Source organism: Panulirus ornatus, chromosome 18 (genome assembly GCF_036320965.1).
Source record: "Panulirus ornatus isolate Po-2019 chromosome 18, ASM3632096v1, whole genome shotgun sequence".
Taxonomy (NCBI): domain Eukaryota; kingdom Metazoa; phylum Arthropoda; class Malacostraca; order Decapoda; family Palinuridae; genus Panulirus; species Panulirus ornatus.
Window position 1 is genome coordinate 55,330,417 of NC_092241.1, and position 10,000 is coordinate 55,340,416.

General features: G+C 45.1%; 1 protein-coding gene across 4 annotated transcripts in view; it reads left to right on the forward strand.

Annotated features, from left to right (window-relative positions):
- LOC139755113 (probable G-protein coupled receptor CG31760) overlaps positions 1–10,000 on the forward strand; it is a 424,310-nt gene that overhangs the window by 330,518 nt on the left and 83,792 nt on the right. For all 4 annotated transcript variants that reach the window (XM_071673250.1, XM_071673248.1, XM_071673251.1 and 1 more), the window contains one exon: positions 2,333–2,541. In XM_071673250.1, coding sequence (XP_071529351.1) covers positions 2,333–2,541 — 209 coding nt within the window. The remainder of the gene's footprint in view (positions 1–2,332; positions 2,542–10,000) is intronic.

Below are 10,000 nucleotides of genomic sequence, written 5' to 3' on the forward strand. Positions count from 1 at the left end.
AGAACCATGTCCCCCACAAACAGAAGAACCATGTCCCCCACAAACAGAAGAACCATGTCACCCACAAACAGAAGAACCATGTCCCCCACAAACAGAAGAGCCATGTCCCCCTCAAACAGAAGAACCATGTCCCCCTCAAACAGAAGAACCTGTCCCCCTCAAACAGAAGAACCATGTCCCCCACAAACAGAAGAACCATGTCCCCCACAAACAGAAGAACCATGTCACCCACAAACAGAAGAACCATGTCCCCCACAAACAGAAGAACCATGTCCCCCACAAACAGAAGAACCATGTCACCCACAAACAGAAGAACCATGTCCCCCACAAACAGAAGGACCATGTCCCCGTCAGACAGATGAAGGCCTGATGGACTGTGACGATAGCATCCACTGGAGGGAGGTCATGGTACCGTAAAAGTGGTAGAATTTCTGAGATACCCGTACGTTTTATGACAGTAGGATGAACTGTTGTTCACTGGGAAGAGAAAACACTAGAGACCGAACTACTTCTCAAGAGGCAAGTGATTAGGCAGATTAAGGGGTTTAAGTTGACTGTTGAGTTGGATGCTCTTGGTGGGAAATGGGTTGAGCATCACTCGTTGGGTCCTTTATCCTATGGTGCTAACAAGTTGTTGGTGGTGAGGGTAATTACCAATAAACACAGACCTCGCAGTTCAAATGGAGGTGGGTCGTACATCACGCCTTTTGCCCTCCTCGCTCGAGAGAGCTCATCAGGTAGAGTTGTGGGGAAGAAGTTGTCCCGTTCGTCATTTGTTATTCATAAGTGAGAAGCTTGCTCGAGCCTGGGAGACAAGAGGCGAAGGTGAGGGACGGGAGGCTATAAGTCTGCGGGGAAAATGACCTAAGAAGAACGAGTTAACGTTGCTCCATTACCATTGGGTCTGGGGATGAACAGAACGAGGCACAGAGCTGAACAGGTGGCACATAGAGAGAGAGAGAGAGAGAGAGAGAGAGAGAGAGAGAGAGAGAGAGAGAGAGAGAGAGAGAGAGAGAGAAGGGGGAATTTTCGTATGCTGTGGCAAGCATACGAATGCCCGATGACGACTAGAAAGACACAAGTCAGGAGGTACAAACATTAACTACGGGTTGTACAATGTTCGTGACGATAAGTTGTAGCAATAGAGACTACTTAGTATTGTTGTAAAGACTGAAAGATTAGCTTGAGGTAAGAAGAGAAGGAACGTATGGAAAAGAAATAGTACAAAAATAGAAATAATGGGGTAGAGAAAGGTAGGCTTGGGTCTATAGCCTACATAGGAAATAGACACTTTGGGTTATATAGATCTGGTAAGGAGAGTGATAACTGTTATTTGACGTGTTGGTGTTAGTAATGTGTCAGTATTAGAGTTGTTGTGGTATTACGATTAAGAGTATATAAGGGGTACAGAGTGTTGACACTGGGTATAAGGGTTCACATGAAGAGAGTACAAGGGAAAGGTACTGCATATATATATATATATATATATATATATATATATATATATATATATATATATATATATATCAGAAGGCCCTGTGACCCACGTTTAAACGCTATCTGTTGATAAATCATATACGTATATTCCTATTGGTAATCTAAATGGATATGGTATGGATATAAGACGCCCAGTGGCAACAGCAGACGTTAGAAGATAGAGATAAAAGAGAAAATGTCATGCCTCTGTGAAGTAAGCCAGCACTGAGTGTAAGAAGATAGAACGCAAGGGGAACTCTTTCAATTAAATCTTCCCACACTCTCCCACCCTCTGCTGCACTGAGCTGTGTTCTTATCGTCTGTAATTAGAAAACGAGGAATTGCTGTATTTTGTTTATTTTCTTCATATATATATATATATTATATATATATATATATATATATATATATATATATATATATATATATATATATATATATATATATATATATATATATATATATATCACTGCGTAGACTGAGGTTTGATTCCAAATTGTTGTTGTGAATTAATTATACTTTTAAAAAGATTCTTGTGATTTTCCCTCCAACAGCCAGGATCGAACCCGGGACCTCTGCGTGGCAGGCGGGAGCGCTACCGCTCGGCGATGAACGCCCTGGGTTCAGTTCTGGCTGTCGCAGGTTTGTATATTCTATGAAAGTGCGCCTTCGTATGCACTTCAAATATATATATATATATATATATATATATATATATATATATATATATATATATATATATATATATATATATATATATATATATATATATTAGGGATAGCGGTACAATACTCGTAGTTCGTGGGACTCTTTCATATCTACTGACTGTCCCATGTTCTCTGTCCTCCCCGACCAGGCCTCGGTCGTGTCCAGCAAGCCGTGGTACATTGGCGAGTCGGAGACATCACGTAACGCCACCAGGTTCCAGAAACACAACATCTCCGGGTCCATTGGGTGGTGGACGTTCCCCTACTTCCAGTGCAAGAGTCGGCGTTGGCTCCTCAGCTACGCGGTGCCCATCCTGACGCAGACGACGTCGAACAGGGGCAGGCGCACTACCATGAGGTCAGTCCATAGGGGAAAGTATGTACGTATTCCAGCAACGTACGTGAAAGGTCGTGGTCGTCATGGTTTGACCTCGATTCCGTGACCTCGTATTGGGGGTTTACGGGTTTAGGATTATCTTGACGGTACACAGCGTTGATAGTTCGCCATAGATATTTTAAAAGTAAAGGGGGATTTTCTTATCGATGTTTTAGGTTTTCATCTGAGCCGTTCGTAAGATTAGAGCCGGGGTGTGGGTTGATGGCGTCATTGGTCATCACTCGTGGCAAGTTGTTTCGGGGATCAGAGGCGAGCGAGAGAGGGGTCTTCCCCTGGTCAATCCATCCGTTAACAGAGATCAGGGGAAATGTGACCATCTGAATGTAAGGCAACAGATACAGTTAAACATTTTTTCGATGTTCTGGTCGTAGCCCAAAGCATTGGTTCATGTTTGCAAAGACCAAGGTTAGTTTAACAACCAGTGGTGTCGTAGGTTTTAACAACCAGTGGTGTTATTGGTTTAACAACCAGTGGTGTCATACGTTTAACAGCCAGTGGTGTCATAGGTTTAACAACCAGTGGTGTCAAAGGTTTAGCAACCAGTGGTGTTATAAGTTTAACAACCAGTGGTGTCATAGGTTTAACAACCAGTGGTGTCATAGGTTTAGCAACCAGTGGTGTCATAGGTTTAACAACCAGTGGTGTCGTAGGTTTTAACAAACAGTGGTGTCATAGGTTTTAGCAACCAGTGGTGTCAGAGGTTTTAACAACCAGTGGTGTCATAGGTTTTAACAACCAGTGGTGTCATAGGTTTTGACAACCAGTGGTGTCGTAGGTTTTAACAACCAGTGGTGTCATAGGTTTTAACAACCAGTGGTGTCGTAGGTCTTAACAACCATTGGTGTCATAGGTCTTAACAACCAGTGGTGTCATAGGTTTTAACAACCAGTGGTGTTATAGGTTTTAACAATCATTAGTAGCGTTAAGAGTTGTAGTGGTGATGTTGTTATAGACTGATAGAGATGTTGAAGATTACGGCCACTAAGCAAGCATACAAACATCAGCTTAGGTAATTAGGAAGTCTTTAAGGTCACATTCGAACACTTGTATACGTCAGACAGTGCTTGTTAGTGCGTGATGAGAGTATGTGCTTGTTAGTGCGTGGCTACAGTATGTGCTTGCAATCTATGTGTTACTTGGGGAAGAGAGCGAGAGAGAGAGAGTTTTACGCTCGTGTTGCCATCGTCTCTTACCCTTGTGTGTGTGTGTGTGTGTGTGTGTGTGTGTGTGTGTGGGTGTGTGTGTGTGGGTGTGTGTGTGTGGTGTGTGGTGTGTGTGTGTGTGTGTGTGTGTGTGTGTGTGTGTGTGTGTGTGTGTGTGTGTGTGTGGTGTGTGTGTGTGTGTGTGTGTATGTGTGTGTGTGTGTGTGTGTGGGTGTGTATAGTCTGATTATTCGTGTGTATTTGTTTTCGTTTTTGTCAGTATTCGGTCTGTCTTCGTACGAGCGTAAGTTCTCTCTCTCTCTCTCTCTCTCTCTCTCTCTCTCTCTCTCTCTCTCTCTCTCTCTCTCTCTCTCTCTCTCTCTCTCTCTCTCTCTTGTCTCCTCCTCCTCACTCCCTCGTCAAGGAGGCGCCCTAACAAGGCCCTCCTGCATGATCGCCTGGCCGGAACCTCCAGCTTGGCATATTTACCTTCCTCTCCGGAGTTGGCAAGTCCCGTGACCCGTCTGGAGACGCTGACCCACCCACCTTCGTCGTCCTCGTCATGCTGGTGTCGTCGCTCCTGAAGGTGCTGCCTCCTGACGAAGTGGAGGAGGAAGGAGGAGGAGGAACAGCACGATAGGGGAGTTCAAATAAAAGCATCACCAGATCTTTGGCTTCCTTCTTGAGGTTTTGTGTGTGTGTGACCAGGGAAGGGTATCAGAAACTCACACATCATTGTGGTACACGAGTTAGAAGGTATATTGCTACCTTCTCCTCTCACAAACAGCCTCGATCCCCCAGTGATCTGTGGCTGTTTGAATTCCCTTCGTATGCCTTCGTATTCCTTTTGTGTAGAGCTCGATTCGCCCCGTGTTGCATCATCCATCGCTGGAAATCAAGTCAATATTAAAAAATAAAACGAAGAGGAAATGGAAGACTTCCTCCTCTTCCTCCTCCTCCTCCTCCTCCTCAAGTCTTTCCCCAATGGCTCTGATTGTGATTCCCTTAACGGCTCGTCTCGTAAGTTGATGGTTTAGTAAGTCTGGTATTTGGTGTACAAGCGGCTACTGAATCAGTCCGGTGTTGGGCGATTGGTCTGGTTTACCATTAGACTACCGAGGTGGGTCTTACAGGAGTGAACTGACTTCAGCTGAAACACGAAGTATGATTGAAAGTTGATCTGGTTGACTGGAAATTTGAGTTGGTTGTTTAATCGACCATTCCACATGAAGCTTAAAGCTCTGTAATCGACCTGTCCATATGAAGGTCTAAGGCTCTGTAATCGACCAGTCCACATGAAGGTTCAAGTCCTGTAATCGACCAACCCATATGAAGTCTAAGGTCCTGTAATCGACCAGTCTATATGAAGCCTAAGCTCTGTAATCGACCAGCATAGGCTCCGTAATCGACCAATCCATATGAAGCCCAAGGCTCTATAATCGACCGGTCTATATGAAGTTTATAATCGACCACTTCATCTGAAGCTAAAGTAAAGTTCCTCAGAACAATGATAGCGAGAACAAGCTGGTTACATAGAAGGGGTAGTTCTGCTCGTACAAAAGTGTCGAATTCAGCATGTGAATTGAGGCCGGTCAAATTGCAGCTTATGATGTACGAAATGATATATACGGCTAATAATAGAAAACGAGAGAAGCAGTCAGTATAGTAAATGAGAGAAACAAATGATAAAAGAAAAAGAGAAGCAGTTAAGATAGTAGATGAGAGAAGCAGCTAAGAAAGAAAATGAGAGATGCAGTTAGTTAAGAAAATGAGAAACTTAATAAAGAAAATGAGAAGCAGTTAATAAAGAAAATGAGAGAAGCAGTTAATAAAGAAAATGAGGGAAGCAGCTTATAAATAGAATAGAAGCAGTTAAGATATGAAATGAGAGAAGCAGTTAATACAAAGATAAATTACAGAAACAGTTAAGAAAATGTGAAGCAGCTTATAAAGAAAATGAGAAACAGCCGATAAAGAAAATGAGAAGTAGCTTATAAAGAAAATGAGAGAAGCTGTTATATGGAGACCTGTATGGTACGGAGATAATGACACTGAGACCTTTATGGCACATAAGATAATCTACCATAATACATTTTTTCACTGGTGTGAAAGTGATTGAAGGAAAAGGAAAGAATTGTGAACAAAATATTTGAGGATATCGAAGGAGGGAGGGAGTGGAAAGCAGAAGGAGGCAGTGGGAAGCATGAGGAGGGAGCGGGAAGCAGAAGGAGGGAGTGGAAGCAGGAGGAGGGAATGAGAAGCAGAAGGAGGGAGTTGGAAGCAGAAGGAGGGAGCGGGAAGCAGAAGGAGGGAGTTGGAAGCAGAAGGAGGGAGCGGGAAGCAGAAGGAGGGAGTGGGAAGCAGGAGGAGGGAGTGGGAAGCATGAGGAGGGAGTGTGAAGCGGAGGAGGGAGTGAGAAGCAGAAGGAGGGAACTGGAAGCAGAAGGAGGGAGTGGGAAGCAGGAGGAGGGAGTGAGAAGCAGAAGGAGGGAGTTGGAAGCAGAAGGAGGGAGCGGGAAGCAGAAGGAGGGAGTTGGAAGCAGAAGGAGGGAGCGGGAAGCAGGAGGAGGGTGTGGGAAGCAGCAGAAGTGAATGGGAGGCAGTCTGTCTTCCGACACTGGTGCCAGCAGTGTTCTGAGAACACTGAGCCGGTTCACAGCCTTCGTTTTTGATGTGTAGGGGGCTTGAGTATCACCATGTCTGTGTGGTGTGTGATGCTTAATGTGGCTCGTGGTTGAGTGGGAGTGGTAGGAGCACTCACTCAGGAGTCGTGTAGGGGTGGAGAAGGTGCATGTAGGATCAATGTGTGGTGGTGATTAATGGGGTGATGGCCGATCTCTGTAGGACTGCAGACGGTCTGGTGTGAGTCGGGCAATGATGATCGTATTGCAAGATGCGGCGTTGGATGTTTGTTGTTGCTCCTTGCAGGGTCAGGTTGCCATGATGTACGCATGAGGTCATGTGCATATAAAAGATGTGTGTGTGTGTTGCAAGATGCAACAGTTGGATGTTTGTTGTTGCTCCTTACAGGGTCAGGTTGCCATGATGTACGCGTGAGGTCATGTGTATATAAAAGGTGTGTGTGTGTGTGTGTGTGTGTGTGTGTGTGTGTGTGTGTGTGTCTGTGTGTCCACGTGAACGTCCTTCTGTCTGTGATGTGGCCATGGCATTCCTCCCTCTACACGGCTTCTCCGCCACGCCCTACCTCGTCTGGTTCCATGTGGCTCTCGATCAACATGCGTCCCGTCTGGTTAGCCTTCCCCCCTTTTACCGATTCACCCAGGGTTCCTCCTGCCTCAATACTCCTCCATCCTCCAGCTAGATCCATAACTCCCTTCCAGCTCCATTTTCTCCTTTGTGTTGTTTTCACGATCCATTCTCGGGGACTCGTACCACCATCACTCCTGCGTTTTCCGCCCCGTCCATCAACCCTCAGTGCCTCCCTGTTCTGTATTCCTCTCGTGGTTCTCTCGTCGTCCTCCTCCTCAAAGAGATGATTTTTCCTCCGTCCCAACGTTCGTCCACGGGACTGAGAGGTGTAAGATTTACCTCGTTGCTGTACTATCCTGTCTCCATCTATAGTGGTGGGTGGGGGAGGAGCCTTCTGCTTTACTATCCTGTCTCCATCTATAGTGGTGGGTGGGGGAGGAGCCTTCTGCTTTACTATCCTGTCTCCATCTATAGTGGTGGGTGGGGGAGGAGCCTTCTGCTTTACTATCCTATACCCATCTATAGTGGTGGATGGGGTAAAGCATCTGATACACTATCCTATCTCCTACTACATCGATTAAGAGTTTAGGATACTGCTACTGTCCTGCAGCAGATAACCTCCTCATAGACCACCAGATCTTCTGTTATCTGGCTTTCCCATATGATCCTGTCACTCCCTCGTAGGATCTCGACTTGACCATCAAAAAGTCTTAGGTTATCAGCCTTCACGTGCAATAAGACTTTATCCGACCCTTCGATTGTGCCAGCAACAGACATATCTCCTCGAATACCTTTGCCTCTCTCCTCTTAATTTCTTTACAGTAATGCGCAGTTCTGATGCCCGTAGCTTCCCGCATCTGTTTCAATCCAGCGATGTTTTTATCCACTTGCTCGAGTTTCGGTCGCGTTCGAGTATAAACCTCTTTTCTCATGCACACCTCCTCCCCAGACAGTTGTGTAAGGGCTTATATTTCCCCACCTCTCCCTATATATATATATATATATATATATATATATATATATATATATATATATATATATATATATATATATATATATATATATATATATATATATATTTTTTTTTTTTTTTTTTTTTTTTTCAAACTATTCGCCATTTCCCGCGTTAGCGAGGTAGCGTTAAGAACAGAGGACTGGGCCATTGAGGGAATATCCTCACCTGGCCCCCTTCTCTGTTCCTTCTTTTGGAAAATTAAAAAAAAAATTGAGAGGGGAGGATTTCCAGCCCCCCGCTCCCTCCCCTTTTAGTCGCCTTCTACGACACGCAGGGAATACGTGGGAAGTATTCTTTCTCCCCTATCCCCTATATATATATATATATATATATACACACATGAACAGTGTCTCCCTCCTCATGGAGACCCACTCCCTCTCTCTGAAAGCACCCTTTAGTGGGAACTCCCACTTTGTATGTTTAAGTGGGTAACACGAGAACCAAAAATGTATCTCTTGTGTAGAGTCACCTTGCAGATGGTTTCGACCTGAAGGGAAATAGGAAGAGAAGAGTAGAACGAACGGGTCGTCTGGAGAACATGGTCCGTGCCAGAGTGTGAGAGGTCTTTGCCGAGTCTTCAACAAGGACACGTTCCGTTCATATCCTCACCTCCTGCTGTGATATCTCGCTCTACCTCCACACACACCCTCCATACACACCCAGTGAATACACAAAGGGCCTCGGATTATAGAATACAGCGTCTCTTTATTGTTGCCGTCCGCTTGAACCCTAACTCTAACTCTCTCTCTCTCTCTCTCTCTCTCTCTCTCTCTCTCTCTCTCTCTCTCTCTCTCTCTCTCTCTCTCTCTCTCTCTCTCTCTCTCTCTCTCTCTCTCATTTTCTTCCACCGAATCAGTCGTGACACTCGTATAATTCACGTAAATTAGTCCCACGAGAGGAAGAGGAGGAGGAGGAAGAGGAGGAGGAGGAGGAAGAGGAGGAGGAGGAGGAAGAGGAGGAGGAGGAGGGGCGGGCTGAAAAGTGCGGTGATGTTGGGTCTTCCCTAATGGCACTGACAGCCAGCCTTACACATTCATCTGCGTCGTTCTCACACAGAGGTTTGAGCGTGGCTGTTGCTAACGCCCCTCTGCGCACGCGCGCCTGTGATCGTGTCGGGGATGGAGGGTCACTGCTGCCACACAGCGGTCTCATCCTCCGTCACTGCAGGTACCCAGGTGTGCAGTCTTCACCTCACTTTCACAACACAACTTGTGAAATAGTTTCTCACAGTTTGCAGTGTTGCTGAGGCATATCGTTTCATTCTTTTTTTCCCCTTAGAATATGTAAGTCTATTGAGAATACCTTACATCTTCAGTCATATATATATATATATATATATATATATATATATATATATATATATATATATATATATATATAATTCAATTGGGAGGTGAGTTTGAATGGAGAAAAACTGGAGGAAGTGAAGTGTTTTAGATATCTGGGAGTGGATCTGGCAGCGGATGGAACCATGGAAGCGGAAGTGGATCATAGGGTGGGGGAGGGGGCGAAAATTCTGGGAGCCTTGAAGAATGTGTGGAAGTCGAGAACATTATCTCGGAAAGCAAAAATGGGTATGTTTGAAGGAATAGTGGTTCCAACAATGTTGTATGGTTGCGAGGCGTGGACTATGGATAGAGTTGTGCGCAGGAGGATGGATGTGCTGGAAATGAGATGTTTGAGGACAATGTGTGGTGTGAGGTGGTTTGATCGAGTAAGTAACGTAAGGGTAAGAGAGATGTGTGGAAATAAAAAGAGCGTGGTTGAGAGAGCAGAAGAGGGTGTTTTGAAATGGTTTGGTCACATGGAAAGAATGAGTGAGGAAAGATTGACCAAGAGGATATATGTGTCGGAGGTGGAGGGAACGAGAAGAGGGAGACCAAATTGGAGGTGGAAAGATGGAGTGAAAAAGATTTTGTGTGATCGGGGCCTGAACATGCAGGAGGGTGAAAGGAGGGCAAAGAATAGAGGGAATTGGAGCGATGTGGTATACCGGGGTTGACGTGCTGTCAGTGGATTGAATCAAGGCATGTGTATGGGGGTGGGTTGGGCC